Source organism: Arachis hypogaea, chromosome 15 (assembly GCF_003086295.3).
Source record: "Arachis hypogaea cultivar Tifrunner chromosome 15, arahy.Tifrunner.gnm2.J5K5, whole genome shotgun sequence".
Lineage (NCBI taxonomy): Eukaryota > Viridiplantae > Streptophyta > Magnoliopsida > Fabales > Fabaceae > Arachis > Arachis hypogaea.
Genome location: NC_092050.1, coordinates 190,389 through 204,615, shown reverse-complemented (window position 1 = coordinate 204,615; position 14,227 = coordinate 190,389). Strand labels below are relative to the sequence as shown.

General features: G+C 36.5%; 2 protein-coding genes across 2 annotated transcripts; one reads left to right on the top strand and one right to left on the bottom strand.

Moving 5' to 3' along the window:
• The first annotated feature begins 3,467 nt into the window (after window positions 1–3,467).
• Window positions 3,468–5,098, top strand: LOC112747318 (transcription factor bHLH131-like). Its single transcript, XM_025795272.3, has 3 exons — window positions 3,468–3,633; window positions 3,718–3,924; window positions 4,260–5,098. Exons 1-3 carry the CDS (start codon window positions 3,616–3,618, stop codon window positions 4,707–4,709), a joined length of 675 nt encoding a protein of 224 aa, XP_025651057.1. The 5' UTR covers window positions 3,468–3,615; the 3' UTR covers window positions 4,710–5,098.
• Window positions 5,099–5,310: 212 nt separating this feature from the next.
• On the bottom strand, window positions 5,311–14,034 carry LOC112747317 (ubiquitin carboxyl-terminal hydrolase 17-like). Its single transcript, XM_025795270.3, has 12 exons — window positions 12,468–14,034; window positions 11,888–12,036; window positions 11,067–11,809; window positions 10,872–10,960; window positions 8,557–8,642; window positions 8,305–8,467; window positions 8,067–8,181; window positions 7,798–7,955; window positions 7,088–7,172; window positions 6,756–6,968; window positions 6,104–6,165; window positions 5,311–6,011 (listed from the first exon to the last, which is right to left on the bottom strand). Exons 1-12 carry the CDS (start codon window positions 12,773–12,775, stop codon window positions 5,375–5,377), a joined length of 2,808 nt encoding a protein of 935 aa, XP_025651055.1. The 5' UTR covers window positions 12,776–14,034; the 3' UTR covers window positions 5,311–5,374.
• Between the last annotated feature and the right edge of the window lie 193 nt (window positions 14,035–14,227).

The window sequence follows — 14,227 nt, the reverse complement described above, 5'->3', positions numbered from 1 at the left end:
ATGTATCCATCCTAACAAGAAAGACACAGAGAGACTAACAATTGACATAACTTATTTTTTATTTTTTTATTATTTTTATTAATTTTTTATAATTATATTTTTTATTATTATATATTTTTTCAAATTTTTTGAATGAAAAAATGAGATAAATTAAATTTTCATAATTTATTTTAGTTTTTCACCAAACAAAATATAAAAATACAAAATTTTATATCCTATCCTTTATATCTTGTTTTTAATATCTTATCTTTATCCAATTCTCAAAACAAACAAAGCCTTAGATATAATTTTAGTTTTTTTCCCTCATGAATTTAGTTTCTAAAAAGGTGTATTTATTTAGATCCTCAAATTGGGGAGGCAGTCAAGGATAGAATACAAAGTCCAACGGGTATATACACTGATGACTGATAGGTCCTGTAAAGTCAACCAGCGTTGACATCGTTTATTACCATAACGCACCTATATAAACCAAGGCACATTTTCACTTTCCTACAAAGCAAACACGCCACATCAAATTACCAAGACACCCTTCTCCCACCAAATCTCTTATTCGGACCCTAAATCCCCAAATTTCTGACAAACACTCACAAATTCCCAAACATGAACGCATTCCCTCCCCCTCCTCCTCCTCCTCCTCCGGAGGACTCCAATGCTGAAACCCTAATCGCTGCATGCACCGCCATGCTCTCCCACCGCCGCTTCTCCACAGCCCGCGACTTCGCCCTCCGCCTCCCACCCTCCCACCACACTGTTGCCCACAAAATCATCGCCATCTCCGACGTCCTCTCCGCCGCTCACAGCCGCGACTGGTACTCCCTCCTCCAGCTCAGCTCCTCCGACTTCGCCGGCGATCTCTCCCTCCCTCGGCAGCAGTTCAAGAAGCTTGCACTCCTCTTAGACACCAACACCAACACCTTCCCTCTCTCAGATGAAGCCCTCACGTGCCTCGCCGAGGCTTGGCACATTCTCGCTGACCCCCAAAGGCGCCAAATTTACGACCTCGAAATCGCGAGTGAACTGTTGTCGCAGCAGCAACCTCAGCCGCAGCAACCACCAACACAGCAGCCGCAGCCACAGCAGCAGCCGCCGCTCATGTGGGACACTTTCTGGACGGTGTGCCCGTACTGCTGGAAAATGTACTTGTACGAGAAGGCGTACGAGGATTGTGCTTTGAGGTGTGAGGGTTGCCAGAAAGTGTTTCAGGGCGTGCCGGTGAAGCCTCCGGTAAGGGAGGAGACGGCGGTGGTTCAGGGGGAGAGGAGGGAGTACTATAAGTGCAACGCGAGTGTGCCATTGAGATACTACGAGGTTTTGGAGAAGCCGGAAAATAAGAACTTGAATGAAGAAAATTTTGTGTATATCTCTGATGATGATGAAGATAATGTTTTTGGAAAGGGTAATGATGTGGGGAATGATGGGATGGTTCTTCAGGGGAATGTCAACAATGGAAGGGTGGATTTGCGTTGGAATAGCTATAATAATATTGGGAATAACAACAATGGGAAGGGGAGTATGAGAGTGAAGACTGTGGCAAAGAAGATGGTTGGGAACAGGATGATGAGGAAGCAGCAAGGAGTGTTTCTTGATGCTGATAATGATTTAGGTTTGAATATGGATGCAGGCGACGACAGTGGTGAATTGGAGTTTACACAAGGGGATGATGGTGATATCTTTGTTGGCGTTCGCTTTGGCGACTGATTATGCAAGGAAGAGAGGTAATTTGGCACCTTTGCCTTGTTTATTTATGCAGTTGTAGGAGCACTGTGTAGGCGGCAGCATATAGTGTTCTTTTATTGTTAGTTTTGTGCACAGCTTTTGGTAGGTTCCCAAAAGAAAAATCTGAAAAGAGGAACTTAGTATAGTTTTTGACTAGGAGGCATTGCATTCGTGTATATGTTACCATTTTTGTAATGCCCCTTTCTGAAATTGAAATGAAAAAAAAATACAAAAATCTTAGTCGCGTTGCTGATTATGGTCAGTATGTTCTTTGAATGAATTGGTTTTTCTGTATGTGCATTGTGCAAGACTACCTGATTTTTTGAAAGTAGGGGTACTTGATTTTTTCTCTCTTCTGGCTTGGTTGCAAAGGTCTCTTATGAATTGAAACTGAGAGAGCTTCTACAAGATTCGGTTGGTTCTCTCAGCTTCATGTTTCCAGGAGCATTGTTGCTTACTATATATGTTCTAGGAATAGCAAGGACATGTATATGAGTAGTATCACTGAATTGAACTCACCTCATAAACTGTATTTACAGTGAGTTCCTTTCTTCTAGGTTAGTCAAACAAATTTGTTAAGCCAAATGTGTGTAGATTTAGTTCAACGGAATCCACATTCTTTTCACCATCTTTTATGTTTGATTCAGAATTTATATATTTTTTAGGTCTTGTTGATCTTTCATTTTAGTCACTTTACGTTATATGCTCTTGGGATATGTGTATTTTTTCTGAGATTTTCTTCTTAAGTATTATTGATTTGTAGTTCTTTGTTTGCCTGAAAATATCATCCTGCTGTATTCTTTCCCCTAGTATTTATTTTGATGGTGCAGTATGGCCTTAAGAACATTTGTTATTTGTGATTCAGAATTTTGTTGAGTCTGTTGTGTCTACTGAAATTTCCTTTTACCTAAGTCAATGTTTTAGGATACTAATTTAGTCAAGTCCTCTATTGTGCTTACTCAAAACTGATAAAGCTAAACATAAGTGTCAGATCTCTGCTAGTAAGCCTTTTGATTTTGTAAATGATGGAGCACAGGGAAGAAATAGTTGTGTGACAGAATATAAATGAAAAGGGAATTACACTGTATTGTTACTCTCCTTATTTTAGTTTATTTTGGTAGATTCATATTCTATTCTATTCTAATAAATCTATCGGCATCTTTTGAGATATATTGTATTAATTGGCATTAATTAAATTAATTTAATTATATCTCAATCAATAAAGGAAGATTCGAGAATTAGTGGAATTATTTGGTAATTAATTCAACTTTGACTAAAAAAAAAAAAAACGCATGAATGAGGAGGGCAGCACAAGCACCCACCTCCATCTCTGCCAGAGTGCCACTGCCAGTATCATCTCGTGTCCGAGCTAACACCGATACCTAAAATTTTCCATATGTGCTTTATAATCCAGAGTTTATAGCAGTATACTATTCTAAAATTTTTCTGTTGTATCTCACAATGTTTTTCAATTTTCATGCATGCTGTGACATCAAGCACCCTATAGTGCCAACAGGCAACAACACTAAGCCACAATAGGAGTTAAATCACAACTATATTATTGCCTTATTTCACTTGGATTAATAAACACAATTTTTTAAAAAAAAAATAAAAAAAGGCAGGTAAATTAAAATGTATAGGATGAAGGCGGGTGCAAATCAAGTAATTTATGACCAGGATTTTGGAGTAAAGTTCGGAATCTGCTTCTTAAAATGTTGATGATGTTATAATTAATCTCGGATTTGCTATAATTAGATGGAAGTTTTCCTTGCATAATTTATTTCTATATATAGCTTGCATTTGCAATCAACTCCTCCTGTTGCAACAAGGGTAGAAACCTCCAACCTTCATTGATTTGTGGCAATTGTATCTTACACCTTTCAGAATTAAGTCAGAATTATGGTACCGTTAACACAGGTGAGGTTTGTTTATTATCAAATTGGAAGTATTATTTTCTTTGTTCTATTTTGGTAAAATATTTAGAAGAACATGGGCATGCAGCGAGTTCGAAATCACTATTACTCTGGAGCTCAAATTCTAAGGAGTTCTTCAATAACACCATATGATTACATCTTTACAAAGCCAAGATCAAAGGCAGCGGACAAAAAACAAGCAGCTGTAAAACACAGTCAAGCAGAAAAGAGACGCAGGATGAGAATCAACACTCAATATGAGGCCCTCAAAAACCTCTTCCAAAATAAAACCAAAGTGTGTAGTACTTTATATATTATGCTAGGCACTTTTTTTTACTCTTAACATAAGAGATTATAAATAATTTTACTTTTTCTGTCTCACGTTTCTATTATCAAAATTATTTACAAAAGATGTTGATGACAAAATTATTAATAATAAAAGAAAAAGCAAACTCTTAAGTTGTCTACAAAAAAATCTATTGACAAAATTTTTTTTTTGGACTTTTTTTTAAACAAATAATTCTTTTGGGTACATCGAGTGAATTTTTGCCGTTCTCATAAATAATTTTTTCAGCTACATAATTTTGTGATAAGCTTGCTAACTATAGATTTTGTGTTATCAACTAACAGACGGACAAGGCATCATTATTGGCAACTACTATTGAAATAGTTAAAAATTTGAGAAAAAATAGTATTCTACAGGAAGCTTCTAGTAGCTCAAAGAAGGAAATGAATAAGGTTACTAACCAGAAGAAAATGCAAGAAGCTTGTAGCCCAAGAAATGATGATGTGTTTCCTAGTTGGGAAGACAAGTGGAGTCTAAAACATGAAGAGGGTCTAATGAAGGCTACATTGAATTGTGAGGATAAGCCAGGATTGATGTCAACAATAGCAAAGGCAATGGGGTCAGTGGAAGCCAAGGTTGTAAAGGCTGAGATGGTGAATGTTGGAGGAAGAACTAGGGTTGTGTTGTGGGTCAAAGATTCCAATGATGATCGTAAAGGTGAAGAGATTCTCAAGAGGACACTCAGTACTCTCATGCAAAGGCCAGTCCCTAAAAAGAGGCGTTTTACTCAATAATTGTTGTGTGCTACTGTGTTATATAACCTTAACTTGGACTTCTAATGATGATAGATTATTTATTTACTCTCTCCATTCTAAAGATAAATAAATCACTTTCACTTTGTACCAAAACAAAGTTAAAGTGATTTACATTATAAAATGGCAAGAGTAAATGTCTATATATAGGGATTATAGTTGACAAGGGCTAATAAGTTTTTCTAGGTTTAAAGAATAATTGACTCTAGGCCCACTGCTAAGATTAGGTAGGTTTGTCATGATGTTGTCAAATATGCAAGTTCTAACCATGTTACTTTCTTAATTTGTAATATGAACTAGTCTATATAGACTTATAGAGTATGCAAAATTGTTAATAATAAAAAAAAAGAGTATGCAACTATTAATCACCTACTCTTTCAATCTTCGTTAATTGTATTGAATAAGCATCTTAGATAGCCTTCACATAAAATAACATTTAAAATAATAAATAAAATCAGTGTAAGCAACAATATAACAGCATTTTCTTGATTGTTTGTTTTGTAAAATCGGTATGTAGTTTTTTCTTAATTTTTATAAATCATTTGACAAGCAATTAGAGATTAGCATCTTCATTCTACAACTATTGGCGAAATAATGATTTTTTTTTCTCTATACCAAAAATACAAGATAATTGCTTCTATATCAACTCAAACTCGATAAAACGTTTGAGCTGATGCATCTCTACTAGTTCTTTTCACATGTGTACTAGAACTTTTGTCTCGATGGTTAATAGTGACAAATCTTTTAAGGTCAAAAACCCTACTGCCACTATGATTTCTGTTTTTGTTAGCATACAAAACTGCTTTATTCTCTAACTCTGAGTCTTGCCGGTGCCTCCTATTAGCATCACTATCTACTAAGAATTCTGTAGATAAGTTATCATAGGAGTTAGATGAAAGTCCCTGGTTGTTATACCAATTGGATCCCACCTCACCAAATATGTAATCTGAGAAGTCAGCAGAACTGGCTGAGTCCTTAATACTTGAAGTACTACAAGAACTTGCATCAGAAGAGCTGAAGAGAGAAGAACTTTCACTTGAGGAATCCATCCCATAGTGGAATCTCCATTCTTCTGGATATGCAAAGTCATTGCTTAAGGAATCATCAAGAACGCTCCAAGAAGGGTGCTTGCCATGCTTTTGTTGTAGGGAGCTCGAGTCGGCACTTGGAGCCGTGGTACTTGATCTCGTCTTAGAAGTAGAAGGAATGGCTTCCAAGTTCCTCCTCTTGAACTTTGGAGAGATTGTAGTGCTACTAACCAAACCTCGAGGTTTTGGAGAGTGCCTAAAGATTTTTAAAAAAAAAATCATAAAACAATGTTATTATGGAACATATCCAACAAAGAAATAATACATGGAACTCCACAGGTGTATTACCTTGCATAAAGAAGCATGTATGCCCTTTCTGCTAGGACTCTTGACAGTTCAACAGGTTCTACCTACATAGAAGCACACAAGCTATCCTCAGTTTACATGCAGAAACACACCTCTTACATGAAGTATGCACATATTCGATACCATCATTGGAATATGAATTAATGCTATAACCTACAATTACGGGAAATATTGTTTCAATGGATCATGGAAATTTCCTGAAATGATTTTGGTACTTCTTTACATCTGAATTTGAAGAACAAAAGGCACAAGTAGCTTTACAACTATATTCTAATAATATTCTATGATGCATTATATTAATGCTTCAAAAACAAGCTTTATCGGGTAGCATCTAGGAATTAACTCCTTTTCACTCATGACATAGTATATACCAAATATGTTAAATACTTCATACCAAAATACGTTATCTTTCCATAACATACTAAAAAATGAGGAGTAAGGACCAACCTCCTATCTATCTACCTATCATTCTAATATTGTATCATTGTGCATAAGAAAAGGGAATGATGTAACTAAAAAGACAGTATGAAAACCAAAAAATCAAATGATGTCATTTGTATAATCTAACCAATTCAATAATATAAAAGGAGGCATTCAAGCACAAGAAAGGTATGTCCATAAAAAAATATTGCACCTTACTGTCATTAGTCCTGAACCATTCTCCTTGAATATTCTTCACATAGCAAATATAGTGGCCCGAAAAAGCAGTATTCATGGTATCCAAATGGACAACCACTGCATAAAGGCTGTACAATGGAGATTTATCTTTCGTTCCACTCATATATGGTGTCATATTCAAGACTTCAGGGAACTGAACTGACTTATTTAACTTCTCAAAGTTTCCAGACTGCCAAACCAGCAAGTGTAATATTCATGAGAATATATAATATGAAAATCAAATTACGATAGCAGAAAAGAATACAGAGAAAACATGTAAAACTTCAAAATTTAATATTGGAGATGTACCTGAAATCGTTTTAATACAATTGTAAGAATATTTGGTGCCTCCAATACTGTCAACTTCTTCTTGGCTTTCTCATAGGATTTACATCTGGAAAAGGGGCAAAAATAAAAACCTTAGATTTACATAGTGTGAATGGAGCCTAAAGCTGAGTCTTTAATAAATTTGTCATCATATTCATGGGCAGAATTATGATTGTCATTAAATAACTTGTTCAATTAAATTACACTTGCAAAGCATGATCAATTTTGAAGAAAATCCAACAAAGTTCCTAAGATCATCAAATAAATTTGTCAAACAGAATAGTTCAGCCCATTCGTGAAGTCCCATACACCCATCACATTCTTTACCTAGAAGTGTTTTGTGCAAACTTCTCATTTTTCCTCGTTGTAGTAACATTATATCTGAGAATCTATGGATTAAGAGAACATCAAAAGACTATTCATTTAAGTCACAATAAGTATGACGCCATAGATGATTCTCATTGTAAAATATTCATGTTCAATTTAGTTTACTGCCAATAAAGCCTGAAAGTATGACCTTTCACCAGGTTTATGTCACCACGCACCATTCATTTATTACTTATGAACCCTCATGCAGCTTTATATAAAATGAATTATACTAGTAAGGGGCAAGAAAGGTTTTGAAACATTACAACAACTGAAGCATAATAAACGCCTAAATAGATGTAATGGTTGGGAATAAATTAACATACCTGCTGCAATTATACTTATTGTCTTTATCCAAAATTTCAGGTGCTGTAAATTGTCGTAGAGCATCCTCCAAAGTTCCAATATCTCCATCGATCTCAACAGTCAGATCCATCATTCTCTCATACCTCTCAGATTTCCCCAGGCACCTTAAGCACTTTATCTGCAAGTGAAAGCCAAAAGATTATATTACAAAATATTACATAGGTTAAATAATCTCCCTCAACAAAGGTGGAAAACATAAACTAAACTAAACTGTCAAATTGAAAACAACCTTAGATCGTAGATAACCTCCAAAAGTATACCCAATAAGAGTTGTTTCTTCTGCCAAAGGACTTGAAATGCCAGCTTCCTTAAGGCAAATTGCTTGCATTGTATCAACTGCACACCTATCAGTTGAGAATTTTATCGTGTTTATCAACTTGATATACAAAAGTGACAACTACTTTTTTTAGTATGAGAATCTGAGAAAGCATCGGCTAAGAATCAGTTTCAGCAATCATTTGGCTCACCTCAAAAATTCATGGGCATCTTCCTCCCTTCCATGTCCAAAATGGCTACCAATCTTGTGTATTTTAGATAATATCCCTATTGGAGAAAGTGGAGAGTTCCCTTCCTTTGCCTTCTGAATCAAATACTCAAACTCGCAGATAAAACACCATCCCTTCTTCTGACCTAGTGAAATAGTGTAACAATTCAATAAACTAAAAGCTCATAATAATTGAACAAGTTGAATAATAAAGTTATTATTGAGAGGAACTTGCATTTTTTTGTATGGAAGCCTTGAAAAAGATAAGAAGTTATAGGTCGAGTATATGCCAGGCATTGGAGCACTGCATTAGCATAACAGCTGCAGGAGATTTATTCAAAATGTATTAGCAACAAGGCAAACACTTCTAAACAAAGAGAGAAAAAATTTCCAACACAAACAAGTAGTGGATTTATACCCCTTTAACTACCAAAACACACAATTAAAACCAGCACTGAATCCTAGTAAAAATGTTTAGCCAGCTAACACTTTGATCATATTCTCTCAAAAAGACCTACTCAAATTGTAAATTTTCTTTTAGCACAAGCATCATACTCTAATTTGCTTCTCTACCCATGCTCCATGAGGACATTTAGGGGGAAAAGAAGAAAATCTAGAAACATAAGATCTTGTTGAAAGGCAGCATGTAGTTGGTGTTAGTATAATAGTAGCTTTGTATTTATGATAGTAGTTGATAGCTATATGTATATATACACCCTTTTAGATGAAATCATATAACATGAGCTCTTTCATTATGCATTAATGTGGTATCTAGATCCTAAAGAGAAAACTCATTGTGCACAAAGAGAATCCAATATCCTCTTGGGAAATTTTTTTTTTCCAGAACCATGTGTCCTTCCAGCCATTAGAACATTTCCTGACATGTTCTTCTCTTTGGCAGCCCAAGACATTCTGGCCGCTGTCAATCACCTTTAGAACAGTTCTAGCGCCGCCACTGTGTGCCATCGAGCAATCCGACCAACAATCACATGGTTATCTTTGCCTTATTCTGCAGCATCCAACCCTGTCAACAGAAGCACCTCTAACAAGCCACATCACCACATGCCTCTTTTCTTTGACGTACAAATTCTCTCGGTGACTTCCTCCAGCACCTAAAGGTGCATCCGCCGTCAATTGCAATGCCGTGCTCGCCTAGTAATCCTCTTTCCAGAATTGATTGTGTAGCTGTATCGTTCCTGTTTTCGCACCAGGACGTGTTCTTCCTTTCTGTTGCTTACTATTTCTTTGTTTTCTTTCTGGTCTCGATGGCTACTGCTACTTCTGCTATTGATGCCGGTGCTAGTGGTTCCAAGAATGAAAACCCTACTTTCACTAGTTATGTTAGTGTACCTATTACCATTGACAAACTTGATGGAAATAATTATGATTCTTGGACCTCTGATATCAAGTGTGTGGCTAACTAGCTAGGATTATGCAAAACATCTCACCAAAAAGGCTGAAGAAATTACTGTCAGTGACCATCAGAAGTGGATTAAGATTGATTCCCAACTTTGTAGCCTTATCAAGAACACAATCCATTCTTCAATTAAACAGATTTTTCCTGCACATGCACTTGTGAAGCTATTTGGACACAGGCAAAGGCACTTTACATTAATGATACATAATGATTTTATGGGATTTGTCAAAACCTCATGCGTGTTGTTGCCCTTTGACAGATTGATGGTCCTATGTTTGCAAATTTAGGAAAGATTCATGGTGCTCTCCATGTCAAAGTCATTGGAATGCCATGCTTCACACCCTAAAATATGTCAAATGAGCACCAAGCGAAGGGCTTCTTTACAAGGATAAGGGTCATACAAAGATTTGTGATGTCGATTGGGCAGGGTGTCCAATAGATACAATTCCACCTCCTACTACTGTGTTTATATGTGGCAATCTTATTTCTTGAAAAAGTAAGAAGCAAGAAGTGGTTACACAATCTAAGTGCTGAAGCAGAATATCGTGCTGTGGGATTAACTTAACTAATGTGGTTGAAGCAACTTCTTGAAGAACTCCAATTTGGGAAAATAGAATCTATGACTCTTGTAAGTGGCAATCAAGCAGCTTTGCATATTGCCTCTAATCCAGCTTTTCAGAGAAGACTAAACACATTGAGATTTATGTCATTTTACTAGAGACAAAAGGACCTATTGAAGGTATCACCACTTGCTTCCTCAGTTCAAATGACCAATTGGCAAAAATCTTAACAAAGGCTTTAAGAGGCCCCAGAATAAGTTATTTATGTAACAAGCTTGGTACATATGACCGATATACTCAAGCTTGCAGGGGAGTGCTGAAAGTCAGCATGAGTTAGTAGCTTTTTATTTATGATAGTAGTTGATAGCTATATGTATACATACACCCTTTTTAGATGAAATTTATATAATACATGAGCTCTTTCTCTCATTTCTTATGCATTAACAAATGTCAACCAAAATTACAAAAATATCAGACTCTTCTCCCTCCCTTTATCCAACCAGTCACCACAATATTTTCTTAGCATATAACATAACATACTAATCAATGGAAAGGAGAAGATATCTACAATACCTGTTACCGCAGTTTGTGAGGCCAAAGGGGAATAGTTTCACCTTGTCATAGCAGTAAAGTTCCGAAAATAATTCATAAGGAAAGGCCACCTGCCAAAAACATACAATTTGAACATAAACACAGACAAAGTTAGTAATGATAAAAACCTTAGTAATAGTTACGTTCTGAAGAACTGAGCCAACACATATTCCCAACCTCATTTTCAACAGATACGAGATCAGATCTTGACTCTTTTGAGCCTCTAAACTGCTGGACAACCTTCTGCATTGATGTTTTTAAACCATTACGAACATTTAGTGGCAGATTAGGTATAGCACTTTTAGCAGGCAGTGTGTGATAATTATCACTTTTGGAAGACTTGGAATGTGATGCCAAATCACCCTTGGTAGTTGAGGATAGTAGATCAGCAGAACTAGATGATGATTTTCGTGCTTCTTTGTGCTTGGACAAATGTGATTCTTCTACCAAATCATGATCAGCTACAAAATCTGTACTACAACTATTCAAGGAAGACACGTTTCTGCACTTAGTATCTGCTACTGATTTTTCAATTGTAGCAACTCTTCTCCGGTGTTCATGGCCACTAGAATTTGACACCACATCACGGTATACATCAGACCTAGTTTTGGAGGGCTTTGACTTAGAGACATTCTCACCAGCACTATTACTAGAATTTGTCTTGCTTCTTTTACTTGAACCAGAATCCTTAACTTCTGTATTTACAGAATCTTTAGACTCTACCGGCAATGTAGGGGTTGACACACTCTCATTGGTATGAGAAGAAGAAACACATGTATCCTCGGTGGTACTGTTGCCAACAGGTTTTGCCAATCTGATGCGAGAAGCACCATCAAAAGACTCCCTTGCAGAAACAGAAGGATTAGCACCGGAATATGAGTGACGGGCAGATGCTATACCAGCATGTGTTCCTTTCATTTCTGCAAAGAATCTAACTAGATTATATACCATACATGATGCACAAAATAACATGTTGCACCTTCCAATTAAATCATTACCATGAATACCGGAATGTGTTTCCGATTCTGAATCTGATACTGCTGCCCTGTGAGAAACAGGTTCCTCATTCAGCTGCACGGTGGCAACCGGAGGACAGCATTCATCCTTGTGACCGTGCCTCCAGTGAATAATTTGACACTTACCCGAGCTACAAGAAAGCATGCGTGTCAAAACCACAAATGACAAATGGAAAACAATTAACAAGCTTGGTAACGTACCAACAAGTGGTTTGAAGAACTAAAATTGATTGAATTTTTCTTCTTCATAATATTTATAAACAAAGAGTAGCTTAATTTATTTAAAAAGAAAAAGAAAAAGTTTCGCGTGTTTATGACGTGTCACTGAGAAAAGGAATGAACTATGTCCACAAACCATTGTCAAAATCACAAGCTACAAGTTTCAGCAAAGATTGGACAAGTCAAGCCCCAAACCAGTTACCACGAAATTTCAATTTAACTCAGAAAACTTAAAACAAATTTAAAATTAATATATATATGTATAATAAATTAACAATATTCCCTCCACAAAAAATCACACTTTCTAAGTGTGCAAGCTCAGAAGAAAAACGAAAAAACGAACCAGTATCTAACAGACTTGCACTGAGCACAGCGCATGGTAGTGGGAGCGTAACACACCACACACTGGTGCCACCTCGAGTTGGGCACCGACACCGGAACCGGAATCGACGTGGCGGTGGTGGTGGTGGAGGAGGAGTAATAATCAATTGAAGCAGCGACCATGTCAGCAATTGCTGCATCCTCCACCAACCTCGCGATCTCCTCCTTCTTCGCCTCCGCATTCCTCCATGCCTGCCTAATCAAAACAAAACCTAACAGCAATACCGCATACACCACTCCCTGAAACCCTAGGATTCCCGCCACCACCATCTCTCTCTCTGTATTTCTTCTTATCCTGCACCAAGGACAATCCCGGAACACAGCATCCAAACGATTGCGACGGTTTTGTTTCGCATAGATGGGTTGCCAGGGCGTGGAAGGGATCAGTAACGCGGCAAGTGTCGGCGGCGGAAAAGAGGAGGTACCGGGAAGGGCAAAATGGTAAAGTTAAGTTGGTGAGCTGGAGAGAGAATGAGCATCTCGGATTGTGCGGTGTCTGTGTCGTGTGTGTGTGGGTTTTGTGCCTCACCCCTTTTTTTTGTTGTTTTTGCAGGGCTCTGAAATCGATTCTCCTTTTTTTCTTTTTTTTGAGAGTGCAATGCGGATGTGGAATCGGAGAATGTAGGAGAACGCGATCTCGTTTGTCGTTTCTCCTCTCTTCCGGGACTTGCCGTTTCTTCACCTTTTTCTACTTCTTTCCATCCTTCCCCTTCTCTCTCTATCTTATTCCTTGTTAAATCATTTTTTCTCCTGTTAAATTAATTAACAATGTTTAGTTATTATAGAATAATCATGGCCAAATTTCTCCAATATTATTTAGAAATTGTTAATCATTATATTTGATGGTAAATATTCTAATTTTTCTTACAAAAGGAAAAATAGTTAAATGCCAAATTTAATTTTTACAGGCTGTATAAGAATAGTTTATACTGGTAATAGATAGAATATGTTGTTGAGTATTTTAGTGTCTATTTTATTTGTTTGTCTTTTTTAATTCTCTGTGTTGAATGATTTTTTTTTCCTTAAAAACGGAAATTTTACTGGCCATGTAAAACCGATTTTAATTGATGATATGTAATTATTGTTTTGAATGTGAAATTTTTGAATGCATATAAATGATGATGTTTATCATGTTACTATTACTGTGTGAGTTGTAGTCGTTTACGCATCTGAATGGAGGTTACCGTAATAATTGTTGAGTTGAAGGGGGAATTGGATGGTAGCTAAAGAAGGTGGAACCTTATTGTACGTTGTGATAGGAATGGTATGGTGGAATCTCACATCACTGCTTATTTTAATTTGCAATAACAGCACGCTCGGAATTAGATAATAATGTTAGCTTTGGCAATTGGCATATGGTGTTTCTTAATGCTAATGAGTAAGAATCATTGAACCAATTTCTTTGGTTTTGTTTAGGTGGTTGCTACTTGTTAATAATAGAAAAAGAGAAATATGTTATCATAAAGTACGTAACGTTTCAATCAATAGTACCATTGGGGAAACGTACAGTTTTGTACAATTACCCCTTTCCTTTTTTATTCAAATCCATCGCTATGTTTCTTTGCCTATTTTACCTCTTACTGTACAAAATAATATCAATATTAAACAGCTTTATCTGAATGAACGTGATAAACTAATAATTAACATGTATATTTTTTTCATCCAATGAAATAAATAGTTGGCATGGTGATAAAAAGAGAAGTGCTGAACACGTGTAGATTC